Below are 17,657 nucleotides of genomic sequence, written 5' to 3'. Positions count from 1 at the left end.
TGATGTGTAAAAGTGATGTTGTTTGGCATAAAATATTTGTATAAAACAGTTTCATATCTTGATGAATGGATTTTCATAGTTCATGTTCAAATTTTGTGCTAATGTCTTTAACTTGTATTTTAGTTCTGGTCATTTTTGATTCCCTAGGTTTATCAAGACCTTAAATTCAGACATATCAAGCCAGCTGCTACTACCAGAAGAGACATCAAGAAGAGGAGATCTCACACCAGCTATGGACATATTTTCCGCTGGGTGAGTTGAATTACTGGCATTTGTGTTAGTGACGAATATCTTAGGCTATGATTTATTTCTCTTTGAGCAATATTTGTGTTTTGTTATACATGAGCACAAGATTTCATGATAAAGTTTAAGGGACAAAACTGATTCTCAACATGTATTGTATGAAATGCATACTTCTCTTGTATTAGGAGGGATTAGCAGGCATGGGGGGGAGGGAGGGATTTGGGAGGGGGGGATATTGGGGATGTGAGAAGGAGGAGGAGGAGGAGGAGGAGGAGGAGGAGGGGGGGGGGGGGGTTATCCAGTTACTAGAAATTACGAAGTAATTCAGAAAGGCAGGGCAGATCCAACTCAAGATGAAAGTAATATGTGGTCTGAGAAGGGACTGACAAATTATGGTAATAATTCTAATAACTATGGAGTAAAGATATGGCAGTAAAAACTGATACCAATGTAACTGTTGGCAATTGAAAACATTATTAAAATTTGTGTAACTGTTGGCAATTGAAAACATTATTAAAATTTGAGTAAATACCTTCTTGTTTGACATTTGGCAATGGGAATGGGTTACTTTTGAATGCATTATGGGAACAGCAGTGATCAATAAAATTGTAAATAATTACTATTTTAAACAGTCTTGATCACAATTTATTTTATAAGGTGACCGGTTTCGACCACTGCTGTGGTCATCTTCAGACCATTGAGTGGAAACCCCTTTCTGTTGGAGAATCACAATCAATCAATCAATAATTATTTATAATGGGAATGGGGATGATAAGATTTTTCTTGAAATCTTCCTTTCTTTTGCTTGTAGTTATTGTGTATATAATGTAATTGGATACATAAAAAATCTACTCACCAATTAGCAGCAGCTTTTACTTGTGCAAGCTTCTAGCAGAAGTGTTGAAGGGGAAGGAAGAGGGGTGAAGGGAAAGGAACTGGAGAGGTTTAGGAAAAGAGAAGGGGGTAGAGCGGATTGTAAGTGTTCCCTGACCTGGGGTTCTGAGTGACTTTTCTGAAATTTATCCCTTTTGCTAAACCTCTTTTGTTTTTTTCTTTCACCTATCTTCCTTCCTCTTCAACCCTTCTTCCGGAAGAAGGAGCAACTGGCTGTGAAAGCTTGCATAAGTAAAACCTTTTTTATGTGTGTGGTCTCCTGCTGCCACTTGCTGAGTAGATTTTTTATCTGTCCAGTTACATTATATTACTCATTGATTAGTCATTCTGCGATGTATAGAACTTGGCTTTGATAGACGTATTTTTGGTAAGGTGAAATATGGTTTCTATTTTTTTTATTAATTAATTTTTAAACATGCTGAGTTGCATCCACTTGCTTATGTATTTAAACCTCACTATCTGCATAAATTTTTCATGATTTATCCTCAGTTTTCTGTATGGTGATTGATGTGAGATCCAAAGATGACCCTTTCTGCTTCTGTTTGCAGTTTCTCAATTTGTTGCACAGCTGCATCAAGACGATCCAAATGAACCGCTCATCAGTGAAAAGCTTAACAGTGAATAATCATCTACTTCTTGTCGTTATCACCTAATCTCCATTCTCTCCTCAGATATTTACACCACTCACAAGTAACTCCTTTACAACACAGTGTAAATGCAAATTTGAGAATTGTCTCCTTGTCTCACCCCTGTCCTAATTTCATAAGTGCCAGAAATTTCTCCTCTGAATTTGTCTGATGTATTTGTTTTCAACAAGGGCTGCTGAGTGATTGCTCTTATCCTATTGTCCAAATCCAATTCATCAATAACTCAAATTAACGATCTCAGTCATTATAGCTTTAAACATCCTGAAAATGGTTATTGTTATTTCTGTCTCCATTTTGCTGACGTATCCATGGTCCTTTCTCTTACATTGTGCTTTTACCTACACTAGAAAGCACATAGCGTGTCTTCTGAAATGGAATACTTTTTCAAGGATAGTTTTCCAACATCTTTAATATGGATAGGGAGTATGATTGCTGTGTGCAGATGTGAGCTGAGTTGGTAACACTTCGCTCTCAGTTCCAGGCTATGTTGGCTTCAGTTATGGACTGGCAGTGGGGATCCAAATGAACTACTCGTCAGTGAAAAGCTTAAAAGTGAATAATCATCTACTTCTTGTGATTATCACCTGATCTCCGTTCTCTCCTCAGATATTTACACCACTCACAAGTAACTCCTTCAGAACACAGTGTAAATGCAAATTTGAGAGTCTGCTGGTTGTTCTGCACCAGTGGCAGCCCAGTTACTGCTTGCATTGAGGTTGACCCTCACCTGTGATAAAATGGGAGGTTGCCTCGGGTCATGGCAGGCTGTGAAAGACTTCCGGGGAGGGGGGGGGGGGGGGGGGGAACGGCACACATAAGGCCCACGGTTTGTCTGACAAAAAACAGGCCCCAGGTGCTATCTGTGGCTAACAGTGTCCCTTAGTCAGATGCAGTTGCGTGTCCTGTTTCCTCTGAAACTTCTCAGCTTGTAAGATCTGGTGAGTCATAGAGGTGGGATGGTTGTAGTTGAGAGCTCCAATGTTAAGCATATTATGGGATCTCTTAGGGACATGGCTACCAAGGAGGGGAAGAAAACCAATGCGCACTCCATGTGCTGGGTGGAGTCATTCAAGTTGTGAAACAGGCCCTTCTGGATGCCATGAGGATCACAGACTGTGGGCAACTGGAGGTGGTGGCTCACACCAATACCAGTGATGTGTGTCGCTTTGAATCGGAAGAGATTCTCTCTGATTTTGGGTGGCTGTCTGAAGTGGTAAAGGCTGCCAGCCTTGGGTGCGAGATGAAAGCAGGACTCGCCATTTGCAGCATAATCAATAGAACCAATTGCGGACCTCTGGTACTGAGCCTAGTGGAGGGTTTGAATCAAAGGCAATAGTTCTGCGACCATGTAGGCTGCAGATTCTGTGACTTGCGCTGTAGGCTGGTGGAGTTTTGGGTTTCACTAAATAGGTCAGGAGTCCATTACACATAGGAGGTAGCTACATAGGTATCGCCGGCCGAAGTGGCCGTGCGGTTAAAGGCGCTGCAGTCTGGAACCGCAAGACCGCTACGGTCGCAGGTTCGAATCCTGCCTCGGGCATGGATGTTTGTGATGTCCTTAGGTTAGTTAGGTTTAACTAGTTCTAAGTTCTAGGGGACTAATGACCTCAGCAGTTGAGTCCCATAGTGCTCAGAGCCATTTGAACCATTTTTTAGCTACATAGGTAGGTAGTGGGGGCTGTGTGGCACGAACTGAGCGGTTTTTTATAGTAGAGGGTTTTGGTGAATCACAGAAACGGGTTCAGACTCAAAGGTGCAGATTGAACACAGGAAGAATTTCGATCTAGGAACCTTGGTAGAACAGCTGCAAATTGTCATAGCTGTGTTGGGAAAGTACCAGACCTCCGAGTGCTAATACAAAGCACTGATGCTCAAATCGTTATAGGCACCGAAAGCTCTTTAAAGCCAGAGATAAGTCCAGCCAAAATTTTTGCAAAGGATCCAATAGTGTTCAGAAGGGATAGGCTAAATGCAGGTGGGAGTGGAATGTTTGTTGCTGTTAGAAGTAGTTTACCTTGTATTAAAACTGAAGTAGTAGTTCCTGTGAGCTAATATGGGTAGAGGACATTCTTGACAACTGGAATCAAATACTAATTGGATCCTTTTACCAACCTCACAACTCAGATTATACAATCGCTTGAAAGGGTCAAAGAAAACTTGAGTCTAATTTCAAACACATACCCAACTCATATAATTATAGGTGGCAATGACTTCAGTTTACCCTTGATATGTTGGCAAAAATACATGTTTAAATCTGGATGTGTGCAAAAAACTTCGTCCAAAATTGTACTAAGTGCATCCTCTGAAAATTATTTTTAGCAGTTAGTTCATGAAGCCACTCAAATAGTAAACATTTGTGAAAACACACTTGGACTCTTAGCAACAAATAATACTGAGCTAATAACAAGCATCCAAGCTGATGTAGGGGTTAGTGAACACAGGGCTTGTCATAGCGAGATTGAATACCGTAACTCCTAAATCCACCAAAAATAAATGAAAAATATGTCTATTCCAAAAAGGCAAATAAAAATTCACTTGACATTTCTCCACTTTGCTTCACTCCTTCCAAATTAACATTTTAAGTGTAGACCAGATGTGGCTTGAATTCAGAGAAATAGTATCGACAGCAGTTGAGAGATTTAGACCAAATAAATTAAGAAACAACGGAGCTGTTCCCCCTATAACACACAAAACTGGTCAGAACACTGTTGCAGAAACAATGAAAAAAAATATGCTAAATTTAAACAAATCAAAATCCCCAAGATTCAGTCTTTTACTGAATCTTGAAATTCAGCATGGACTTTAATGCGAGATGCTTATAACAATTTCCACAAAGAAACTTTGTCTCCAAACCAAATTTTGGTCATACGTAAAGTATGCTAGTGGCAAAACACAATCAATGCCTTCTCTGCATGATAAAAATGGAAATACTGTCAGTGACAGTGGCACCAAAGCAGAGTTACTATACACAGCCTTGTGAAATTACTTCACCGAAGAATATGAAGTAAATATTCCAGAGTACAAATCAAGAACAGCTGCCGCCATGAGTAACATAGAAGTGGATATCCTTGGAATAGTGAAGCAAATGAAATCACTTAATAAGACCAAGTCTTCAGGTCCATATGGTAAAAAAGTTAGATTCCTTTCATTGTGTGCTGATGCAGTAGCTCCATACTTAACAATCCTGTACAACCACTCAGTCAATGAAAGATCCATGCCCAAAGACTGGAAAGTTGCACAAGTCACACCAATATTCAATAAAGGCAATAGAAGTAATCCACTAAATTACAAAATATCATTAATGTCGACATTCAGCAGGCTCTTCTAACATATATTGTGTTCGAACATTATGAATTACCCTGAAGACGACAGTCCATTGACACAGAGTCAACATTGATGTAGAAAACATTGTTCTTGTGAAACACACCTAATGCTTTACCCACATGAAGTGTTGAGTGCTGTTGACAAGGAATTTCAAAGTGATTCCATATTTCTAGGATTGTAGAAGGCTTTTGACACCGTACCTCATAAGCGCCTTGTGATCAAATTATGTGCTAATGGAATATTGTCTCAGTTATGCGACTGGATCCGTGATTTCCTGTCAGAGATGTCACAGTTCATAGTAACTGATGGAAAGTCATTGAGTAAAACAGAAGTGATTTGTGGTGTTCTTCAAGGCAGTGTTATAGACCCTGTGCTGTTTCTTATATTTATAAACAATGTATGAGACAATCTGAGCAGCTGTCATAGGTTGTTTGCACACAATGCTGTCATTTATTATCAAAAGATCAAAACCAGTCTGCAAAATGAGTTAGAGAAGATATCTGTATGGCTCAATAATTGGCAATTTACCCTGAATAACTAAACTTGTGAGGTCATCCGCATGAATGCTAAAAGGAATCCACTAAACTTTGATTACATAAAAAAATCAGTCAAATCTAAAGGCAGTAAATTCAACTAAATACCAAAGAATTACAATTACAAATAACTTAAATTGGAAAGAACTTCTAGAAAATGTGAGGAAGGCGAACAAAAGCTGTGTTGTATTGTAGAACACGTAGAAGATACAACAGAGCTACTAAAGAGACTGCCTAAACTAAGCTTGTCCATCTTCTTGCATGGCATGGGATCCTTACCAGATAGGTTTAACGGAGTACACGAGAAAGTTCAAAGAAGGGCGGCATGTTTTGTACTATTGAGAAATAGGAAGTATTACAGACATGATATAGTATTTTGGGTGGAAATCATTTAAACAAAGGCATTTTTCATTGCAGCCAGATCTTGTCATGAAGTGTCAATCACCAGCTTTCTTTTTCCATATTTTGTTGATGCTGACCTACATGAGGAGAAATGATCATATTAATAAAATAAGGGAAATCAGAGCTTGCACGGAAAGATATAAGTGTTCTTTTTTTTCCGTGCTCTGTTCAACAGTGGAATAATAGAGGATTAGTGTGAAGGTGGTTCGATGAACCCTCTGCCAGGCACTTAAGTGTGACTTGCAGAGTACCCATGAAGATGTGGGTACAGATGTAGATGACAACCTGTGCCCCATATTTCAGGAATCTGCTTCATCGAGTAACAGCTTGCATTAGTGCCTTTTACATGACAGCCAATTAAGTGCGTATGGAATGGAAATGAAATGAGCGTATGGCATTGTGGGCCAGGTGGCCCCATCTGGGGAAGTTTTTTTCAGTTGACACCACATTGAGAGACATGCGCGCCGGTGATGAGGATGAAATGATGATAACAACACAACACCCAGTCCCTGAGTGGAGAAAAATCTCCTACCTGGCCAGGAATTGATCCCCGACAAGCTTGCATGGGAGACGAACACGTTACCACCCAGCTAAGCAGGCAGACAGGTCTTTTGAATATTTGTTTTGACAAGAAAAAAAAAAGAAAGAAAAAACACTTGAAAAGCAATTTTGCATGTTCCTGAATAATTATACGAGGGAATGCTGAAAAATGATGACTCCAAATTTTTAATGTGAAAATTCTTAAACCCTTTTAAATAAAAGAAACCCTATTAACATGTCTACATTGTTATTCTTCATCTCTATGTATCTGCAGCCCTCTGTCAGTAGAGAGTTGCAAATCATAGTGTGTAAATGGTAGTCGTCGTGACGTCTGCAAGAATTTGACAGCTTGAGCGCTGTCATTGATCATCCTCCCTATAGTCCTGGCTTGGCCCCATCTGTTTCTAAAACTTAAAGAGCACCTCTGAAGATTTGATAGTGATGAAATGGTGCAAGCAGAGGTGAAGTTATTGTGTGCTTAACAATGTCAAAGATTCTACAGTGACAGCATCTACAACATGATTTCTCATTGGGAGAGATGTGTTCATTGTTAGTGTGATATAAATGTGTAGACATGAAGAATAATAATGTAGAATGTTAAAATGTTTATTTTATTAAAAAAGCTTTTACAGTTTTCAGTTTTTGTAGTCTTTGTTTCCTTGTTTTTCTATCTATCTTTAAGAACAATATATTTTATTCCTCACAGACTTAAAAGTCATGGGACCGATGACGTCCCAGTTTGGTCCTCTCCCGGAATCAACCAACCATCTTAAAAGTCACCATGAAATATGGTTGCAGTTCATGTTGTTAGCTTTGAAGTGGAAACATTAAAAAATCACTTCTACTTAAACTGAAGAATTACTCCATGAATTTGTATTACATTTCTTGCCTAGGTGTGCCCTGCTGGAGTTGTTTAATGAAGGCCATCCACCATTTGATTTCTCACAACTCCTTTCTTACCACAGTGGTGAATATAATGTTTCACGGCACTTGGAGAAGCTTGATGATCCGGACATAAAGGTAAATGGACATGTATAGTGTTTTTCTTTCTTTAATTTCTTCTATTCTCTTTTCTTTCTATTCATCAAAGATTGTATGCCTACCACAGTAATGTGATTGTTATATTCATGGGAGAAATAAGCTCATGATTGCAGGAAACTTTTTTGTGTAATATACTGGACCTCCTGTTGCTCTTAATTTTAGTTAGTCATGAAATAATCAAGTTTGCCAAGATCACTAGTAATTCTTTTTGTTACTGTTACCAGTTCTGACAGATGTATGCTGTGTTAATTGGATGTAAAAGTTACAGAAACAAACATCCAAGTGAAGGTGGATCAAACATATTTGGTTTCATTTAACAATTTTGTACACTATTGCAACATTAGAATGTACCTTGTAACATTATTAGATGTACATGCTTTTTACAAAATTGAATGTCACATAGTGACGTTGCAATCAGATTGTAGCAAAAAGTGGCAGGGAAGATCAGCACCTCACAAATAAAATACCACGCAATTAAAACATACAACATGTTGTGCTGATACCTCAGCATACACTAATCACTTGATACCACAATGATGACTTAACTAGTATAATGCTTTCACAGATAATTAAATACACAATTGTTTTTGTAGTAGTGTCTGATAACTGATAAATTTTGATTGCACGTGCCACACTGCAATTATGTCTTCTCTCCAATCTCATTAAAATTATTTTTAACAAAATTTATGTAACATTTTAAATCACAGATTTAAAATAAGATTATGTTTTGAAAATAGGCACTGTTAATTTTGAAAAAAAAAAAAAAACTTACAATGAAATATACATTTTCATCCTTTACATGTAAACGTATACTAAACAACAGTTCAATGTCATTTTTAGAAAAATCGTGTACAATAAAATGTAGTTCAGATTATTTGGCAACATAGAACCATATCAAAAGCCTTACAAGAAACAGTCATCAAGGTAACTAGCCTATATGCAAGACAGATATAGGCCATAGCTGTGGCCCATACAAAATCACTTCATGAAATGCTATTAGGTTTACATAATTGTATTCTTCACAGCACATAAAGTGAACTACACTAAGTCATAGGCATAAGTGGTGCAGTGCCCGTGGTCTAATTACAACATGTTCATAAAAGAATTATGAGTTATAGTGTCAGTGTAGCTGCATAGTGGATTGTTGCAAAATATTGTGGAGCTCGTGGTATAGTTCCTGAGCTTTACATGAGAGCATAAGCACCCACTCATGGAACAACTGACGTGTATTGTGGAATTCAAAACTTATGTATGCTAAAATGTGCATGGTGTATACCTACATGTTTTCAGTTTAAGTAGGTACAAATTACATCTGGAAGTAAGATGTGATATGGTACCACCAAACGCCTATATATTTTATATAAAACTTCTTAATATATGAATGAAATTTCTATGTGTAAATGATGTGGTGCTGGATATTTATGTTTTTTACAGTACTTAGGATTTTGTTGAAGTAGATACAACAGTAAATACATCATGGTGAACAATAAATACATCATGGTAGACAGAAATGTGACCCTAAAGAATTAAAGATTGCATGAAAATTGCATAGTGCCAATGACAATATCTCACACATAATACACTAAAGATTTTGATGGTAACAGTTTCCAATTTAGTCTGGTTTCTTCAGTATTGTAAACAAAGTCCAAATCATAGTCATTTTCATCCTGTTCTTTTTTACATCCATTATTAAAAGAATTTTCTGCCTCTGCATCAGCTGACTTTTTCGTCTTGTGTTTCCATTTCATGAATTTCTTGATGAGATTTGAACCTATACAGCCATCCATTACTTGCCACAAGTGATTCATTGCCATCTGTTTTTTATTTATTTATCTACACCCTAACAGTAATGCCTTTTCTCAGAGCAAAGGACCATATATTGGCTTATTGGCTGCCCAGTTGATTGCTTTTAGGAGAACCAACAATACAAAGATTTTTCCGAGGTTCCTATTTCAGTTTCTTTACACTTTTCGATGTTTACTCCTACATTCACTATCAAGTTTGCAGGTGTACTACAAAATCTAATCAATATTCTTCTTAATATGCTTATCATAGAAGTATTCACACCATACTTATTCGCTAACTTGCAACAAGTTTCTCCTTTTTTTAATGAATCAATAATGTTTATTTTATCTTTAAGTGATGATATCGCTCTCTTGTGTGTTGAGATTTTTAAGCACAGACATGTCACAGCACAGTGGTGTAGCAACTGGAACTGTCTAACTCAAACAATAATGAAACATGTGCTATCTAATTCAATAGTGAAACGTGCTGTCTAACTGAAACAGTAATGAAATGCATGGGGCAGCGCAACATATCTGTGCACACCTGGACTAGACAACAAAGATACTTGCTTGCAGGTGACAGTCCAGATAATTGTAACTGAGTCTCCACTGTATTATCTATGAGGGCATGTTGAAAAGTTCTTGGCTTAGCTGTTCTTCATCTTTTTAGCTCAGAAACATATTAAATTTTGGATGTAGTTCACGTTAGGTAAGTGAACTTTGTGTAAAATATTTCCAGTGATTCCGGAATGAAGCTTTCTCATTGTAGCAGATTGTGTACTGTTTTGAAACTTTCTGGCGTTAGTAAGAGCATTGCCAGCAAAAGGCACATTTCCAGGCTTGAGTCCTGGTGGGGCACACAGTTTTAATCATCCATAAAGTCTGATGTTTCCAGTGAGTTGATTGCGTTATCAAGATGTGACCGTTGAAGCATTGCAAAATACTTGCCTGTGGCTGCCAAAGCATCTACATAGGACTTTAAATGGTTTCTGGTGACAAATTTGTATAGGTTTGGGAATAGTGGAAAGTGGGTAGGTGCCAAATTGGGTAAATACGCTCTTATTTCAAAAACTTAGACTCATACTTCTGACCTTGAGTTTTTTATTGGTGAAGCTCCTTTTGTTGACAAGCACATTGTCCATAAGAAATATGAATTTTGTGTGCTGCATTTCATGACTCTTCCCCACATGCATACAGAACACATGGAAATTTCGCAAGCTACTGTCTTAGCTTTCATGAAGTAATTTTCAAGAAGAGTACCTATTGCATACCAGATAACCATTCCTGCAGATGAAACCAATTTCAGTTGGTTCATAACCGCTACCTTACACCTACTGTGTTTCTGTACTGTGTCTGGTATGAAGTGGTGGTCCCACGTCTCGTCCATATTTGTGCTCAATATCAGTTTTTTTAAATTATTGTTTTATTTTTGAAATTGTTTTAAACATATCGAGCAGTGATTATGACACAGGAGTGATCTTCAAGGGAAAGGGGGCTCAAATTCCTGTCCAACAATTAAATTTTTTTCTGTGCTTCACCAGATTCATTCAGACAAATGGCAGGATGATTTATTTTCATTTGAAAGGACACTGCTGATTTAATTCCCAATATTTGTCCAGGCTCAGTGTTTTTATGTCGTTATTAATAATCTTGTTGACAGTAGGATGTGATACATTAAACTCCCTTCTTCCTTTTAAAATAGTGCTAATATAGATGGAGAATTCAGTTGTGTGTTATCAACTTTTAGCACTCATCTTGAATGTTAATTCTTCCTCTAAAATATGCCTTACTTTTTCTTTTGCTGTACCTGCAGTATTATCTATTTTACACACCTCAAATTTCCTGCTGTTCAATAACGGTTGGTGTACATTCTTGATGTTTGCATCCATGCTTGCAGTTTTGGTTGTCATTCCTGTGGACTATTTTTACTCAAAGAGTGGTTATTTTTAATTCGACCACAATTTACTGATTTATTGTTTATCCACTTGGTATGAATTTTAATGATGATAAATTATTTAAAACAAAACAAAAAATTACTGCACATTACTTCAGTATATCTGTTTTAATGCAACATGCATAACATGCTTGTTATCTCTCAAGTCCTGCAATCGGTTTATTGTAATCTCACTGGCCATCACATCCACCATAGCAAAAAAGCTCTGAGAGAATATCATTAGGAGATCTGAAAAGCAAAACAGCATCAAAGGGCGTAGGGGGCGTTGGAAATTGAACTCGGCCATAGATAGCGATGTGAGACTAACAGTAGTTCACTGTCTGTTTGGAGTCCGGGCAGGGAGTACACATAACGGCAAAACTTGTAGCACCTGAGGAAGACAACTGGATTGGTTGTCAAATTATTATGCATAAAATGAAACAATAACTCAGGAGAACACCTGTAAGCATACCATTACACAGCATATTTATTTTAAAAATCCATGTAAAGAAAACTATTCCAAACATTAAGTTGATGCTTTAGTTGCATCATTGTGCAACATGCACCAACATAACAAAAACAAAATATCTTGATATTGATGTTATCTTTATGTCAGGCCAAGAATTTTTTGCTTTTCCCAGATATATGATTGATAAATACTTCATTTTTATTTGTTTGAATGTAGTTTATACCATTCATACATGATGGTGTCCTTATGATATCTGTTCAGTCAGTGTACACATTCCTTAAAACTTTTCATTCACCTCACCTATTTTATTAACTTGAACACTACTCAAAGATATGTTGCTTGAGTGCCTTGTGGGTGACTTTTTATGGTTGAGCTATACTCATCAGAATTCTTCCAGTTGAGAACAGTTTATTATTTACTTACCTCACTGCAAGATAATTATGATGGGTCCATCTTACAGTGCTTTCAGTTGTAAGTCCCAAGACATGTGACTGAGTGGTGTACTCCTGATGTTGCACTCATACAGTGCTATTGTTGCTTGTGTTAATGAACCTTTATTTATTTTCAATTAAAGTCTACTATCAGTCTTTGTGCTGAGCACTGTTTCATCTTAATTTTTAAGATTCAGTTCTTCTCACTGCATGTAACCAAAAAATTTTTGTCTCCCATTAGGCGTTTGACTTGGTATAAGTGCAACTGTGTTTGTACCAGCTGAATGGTCATTTACAGGACCTGATTCAGTGAGTAATTGTGCAATGTTATGTAGTGCTTACTCTGAATGATGAAAAAGACTTGGCATGGCAAAAACTTATCAGGTGGACTTAATTCCTATGGACAAATATGAAATTATGCAGTTTTGTAGCTACTCATACAGTATTAATACTAGATGGAAGTTTTTGAGGATGAAAAAATTTCTCTACCATTTATCATAAGTGTTTAATTGGATTAATATTGGCCAAATGTTGTTTGGACTTTTTCAAAATACTCATCAAACCGAATTGGGCTGTAACACCAATATTAACAGGATAAATAGCTACTCACCATATTAAATACCATAATAAGTTACTACTTGAGTAACAGACAAGTACCATGAGAAGTACTCTAGATGATATATTGAGCTGTTGGACTAAATCCTTCATCAGACACAGAAAACTTGCGCACATTCACATAAGCACAACTCAAACACACATGGCCACTGTCACATCTGGACACTGAAACCCGACTGTGACTACTTCTGAGGTAAGCAGCAATCTTTGCTCAGATGGGTAGTAAGGGTACAACAGGGATGTGAGGCGAAAAGAAGAGGGACAGCAGGGTAGGGAAAGGGGAAGACGGTAGTGCCACCTATGAGAGTGTGCAGGGATGTGGTGTGGACAGGGTTTGGGCTGCTAGGTGCAGGATCGAGGGGTTGTAAAGGGGGAGAGGGGAGGGGGGGGGGGGAGGGGGAAGAGAAATGATGAAATGATGTAAGGGGAAGAACAATGCAGTTTCATTGGGGATAAAAGGGATATGTACTACTGGTGTGGAAGCAGGGAAGGGGATTGATAAGTGGTGGACAGCAACTAGCGAAAGTTAAAGCTGGCTGTGTTATTGAAACAAAGGATATATTGCAAGTAGAGTTCACACCTGCACAGTTCGGAAAAGCTGTTGTTGGTGGGAAGAATCGGGATTGCACAGAATTTGAAGCAGTCATTCAAGTGAAGCACATCATATTTGGCAGCCTGCTCAGCATCTGATTGGTCTAGCCGTCTCTTGGTCACAGTTTGGTGGTAGGCATTCATGTTGATAGACAGCTTGTTGTGAGGCCATTGTAGAATGCAACACACTGTTTGTAGCTAAGTTGATAGATTACTTGGGTGCTTTCACAGGTGGCCTTACTTTTGATGGGGTGGGAGATGCCATTGACAGGATTGGTGTATGGGAGGATGTTATTGGTTTATATTGTGATATGTAATGAAATGCATTATCCTGCTTAAAATTTTATAGTTTGGAGGATATTTTGGCTGCATTCTGAGGCACAAAATGATCTACACTTGATAGTTCATAATATATGCCATAAGTTCAGGTATAAGTTAGTGGGTTTAGTCTGTGTCATCAAGATAGCTCAAACATGTACAGAACCAACACCAGTCTGCAAATTACTTTCAGGCAAATGAGATCCAAGACCTGCCATATTCTACGGTGAATTTCAATCAGACTATGAGGGAGGTTAAAGCTTCTGGAGCTGTACCTCATGTGACCAATCGCCAAATATCATGAACTCTCAAAAGCCCAATAAATGATTTCAGTAGACCAGATACAATGCTGCTTTGTGTACTGAAACTCTAATAAGAGGGGCAGTTTTCATCCCTGTCTTCTACAAACAGATGTTATAACATTTGATGTTCCTTATTATTTGATTGTGACATAACATTATCCAGTTTGACTTTTTTTATGCTTCAGACAATTCTTGCTCATCGTCCCTGACCATTCATGTGAAGTCAAAATCAAACAAAGGAAAATCCAGGATGGAACGTAACAGTATTATGAAAGGGGTAGTTGTTACTCACCATATAGCAGGAGGTGAGTCGCAGATAGGCACAATAAAAGACTGTCACAAAATAAGCTTTTGGCCAACAAGACCTTTACAAAAATAGACGACACACACACACACACACACACACACACACACACACACACACACACACACACACGCACACACACACATATATATTCACGCAAACGCAACTCTCACACACATGACCACAGTCTCTGGCAGCTGAAGCCACACTACGAACAGTAGTAGCAGTGGATGATGGGAGAGGCAACGAGTTTGGGGTAAGGAGGAGGCTGGGGCAGGGAAGGGGAGGGATAGCAGGGTAAGGGTGGGGTATGGTGAAGTGCTGCTGGGGAGCATGCAGGGACGAGGTGAAGAGAGGGTAGGGCAGCTAGGTACAGTCGGGAGTTTAGATGGAGGGTCTGGGGGTCGGGGGAGGGTAGCAGAAAAGTAGAAAAGTAAAAATACTGGATGGAAGAGGTTAGATGGGTGAGGACAATGACTAATGAAGGCTGAGGCCAGGAGGGTTACAGGAATGTAGGACATTTGCAGGGAGAGTTCCCACCTGTGCAATTCAGAAAAAGCTGGTGTTGGTGGGAAGTTTCCATATGGCACAGGCTGTGAAGCAGTCATTAAAATGAAGGAGGTCATGTTGGGCAGCATGCTCAGCAACAGGGTGGTCCAGTTGTTTCTTGACCAGTTTGTCGGTGGCTATTCATGCGGACAGCTTGTTGGTTGTCATGCCCACGTAGAATGCAGCACAATATTGTTACATTCTGGTGAAGAGGTTGCACTGCTGTGTGGTAGGGTATTTCTGGTACATACGATGTTGTGGCTTGAGGAATTGGTTGCACACTTGCCATCTCTTGATGCACTTTTTCAGATTCTGTGTTTACATTGTCTTTCCATAAGCAGGGAAGCATATGTTCACTGTATGTAAATGAAAAATAGAGACATCAAGATTTGTAAGGTGTTTAATAATTAATGCACCTACTGGGATGACTTAACTTCAACTGTCCGATAAGTTCTTAATGCAGTCTGCTGTTTTTATTTGTTGTCGTCCCATTTCCCCATATTCCTTAAGTGCTATCACATTCTCTCCAGTTCCTGGCCATCAGAAATTTTGCCCTATAGTTACATCTTTTTTGCAGTAAATAGATTCACATAAACTATACATTATTGAGTATATGGAGCGCTTAGCTGACATTATTTATGGGCAGTCTATTTTTTTCAGTGATGCAAATATCTCATCATTGTTGTTTGTGACATAGTAAGTTTTTAAAAAGTGCTCATACTGTAATATAATTGCATTGTATGCAGAAACTGCAATAAAATATAATTCCATTGCGTGCTGAGATTGTATCTGGATATAATTTCAATCTGCACAGAAACTTCTGCGAGATATGCTTCAGAGGGACCCTACAAAGCGGCAGTCTGCAGAGATATATCTTGACCAACAGAGGGGTAAAGCTTTTCCTGAATACTTTTACTCATTCTTGCAGTCATATATGCATTTTTTCTCTGCTGCACCTATTGTATCACCAGATGAGAAGATTGCCAGGTAAGATGATTGAAGGAAAGCCATATGCATTTCTGATGTACTTTACCATGCATCTTTTATAATTATAAGTCAATTATTTATCTGGATTTCAAATGTGAGAACTATGCTGAATTTTTAAAATTATTATTTCAGATTAAGAAAAGATGTAAATAACATAATAAATATTTTGAAGCCAGTACCAGAGGCTGAAAAGAGACCAGCAAATCAAGACGACAGTGATTCTGATATACCTAATGGTTCAGATGGCCTAGTCATTATTACAGCTCTAGTAACATCCTGCATAAGGTGAGAAAATGAGTTATGTGAAATAATGAAAAGATATTTCTTTCATGATTAATGAAAGTATTTCATTTTATATTGACAAAAGTGTTTAGTATTGATGTTAATGAATTGCAGTTTAACATGAAAACTTTTTTAGTAACCGTGATCAGAGCGCAAATTAAAATGCAGTTCCACCTATAATTGGCTGGGTAAGGAAGTTCTCAAGTTTAAGTAAGGCACACACCACTTGTAATAGAGCTGTGTCTAGTTATGCACTGTGGTGTTCAAGATAGCCATTAGGTTGATGACAGCTCTATTTATGAAAAATAAAGATGCGCAGTCATAGTGTATTGCAGGTTAATTTGACTGATATGTTTGTATCAACAATAGTGAAAATAGATTGATATTTACCATTCAGAGGAGATGTCAAATCGCAGACCGGGGGGGGGGGGGGGGGGGGGAAACTGCTATACATAATTTCTTCAGAAGTAGAAAACACACACACATTCACACAAGCATAACTCACACACATGTGACAAATGTTTCTGGCTGCTGTGACTAGACTGGTAACTGCATCTGATGGGAGCAGCAACCTGGGTGGGTGGTCGGGTTAGGAGGAGGCTTGGTAGGGGAGGGGGATAGTAGTAGGATGGGGTGGGAGATGATGTAGTGCTGCTAGTGGGAGTGTGCATGGATGTGATGGGGAGAGGGTAGGGCTGCTAGGCACAGCCGGGAGGTTTGGGGAGAGGGCTGGCAAAGGAGAGAACTAGAGAAGGGGAAAAGGACTACTGGGTGCGTTGGTGGGGTAGAAGGGTGTTGTGCTGGAGTGGGTGCAGGAAAAGGGATAAGTAAATGGAGGACAGGAGCTAGTGAAGGTTGAGACTAGGGGGATTATGGGAACATAGAATATTTTGCAGGGAGATTTCCACCTGTGCAGTTTTGAAAGATTGGTTTTGGTAGAAAGGATCCAGATGGTGCAGTCATTGAAATGAAACACATCGTGTTGGGCAGTGTGTTCAGCAACTGGGTGGTCCAGTTGTCTCTTTGGCCAACATGCTGCCCAGCATGATAAGCTTCACTTCAGTGACTGCTTGACAGCCTGTGTCATATGGAGCTTTCCTATGAAAACCAGCTGCATATCCTTCATACTGTATCCCCCACCCCCACGACCTTGAAACTTTGCTAGTCCCTGTCCTCCACCTACTTCCTCTGCTCCAACTCCAGCACTATACATGACTTCTATTGCATAAACACACCTAGTAGTCTATTTCCCCATTCTCTGCATCTCTCCTCCCTTTCCCCCTTCCCCCTCCCCCCTCCCACTCCCCAGCACAGCCTCCTGACTTTGCACCCAGCAACCCTGTCCTGTCCTCACACATCCCTGCACGTTCTCACAAGCTCCCTGCATGCCCCCCCCCCCCCTTTCCCTACCCTGCTATCCCTCCCTCCCCTACCCACCTGACAGGCCACAGTGACCAGGGGCAGTGGT

At 38.9% G+C, this 17,657-nt stretch overlaps 1 protein-coding gene across 1 annotated transcript in view; it reads left to right on the top strand.

Annotated features, from left to right (window-relative positions):
* Positions 1 to 17,657, top strand: part of LOC126473153 (phosphoinositide 3-kinase regulatory subunit 4) — a 200,054-nt gene that overhangs the window by 56,770 nt on the left and 125,627 nt on the right. Inside the window, exons 5-8 of the mRNA XM_050100014.1 lie at positions 148 to 252; positions 7,477 to 7,603; positions 15,735 to 15,907; positions 16,040 to 16,192. Of these exons, the coding sequence (XP_049955971.1) occupies positions 148 to 252; positions 7,477 to 7,603; positions 15,735 to 15,907; positions 16,040 to 16,192 (558 nt within the window). The remainder of the gene's footprint in view (positions 1 to 147; positions 253 to 7,476; positions 7,604 to 15,734; positions 15,908 to 16,039; positions 16,193 to 17,657) is intronic.

Source organism: Schistocerca serialis, chromosome 4, assembly GCF_023864345.2.
Source record: "Schistocerca serialis cubense isolate TAMUIC-IGC-003099 chromosome 4, iqSchSeri2.2, whole genome shotgun sequence".
NCBI lineage: Eukaryota > Metazoa > Arthropoda > Insecta > Orthoptera > Acrididae > Schistocerca > Schistocerca serialis.
The sequence above is the reverse complement of the archived record's forward strand: the minus strand, read 5'-3'. Positions and strand labels throughout refer to the sequence as shown.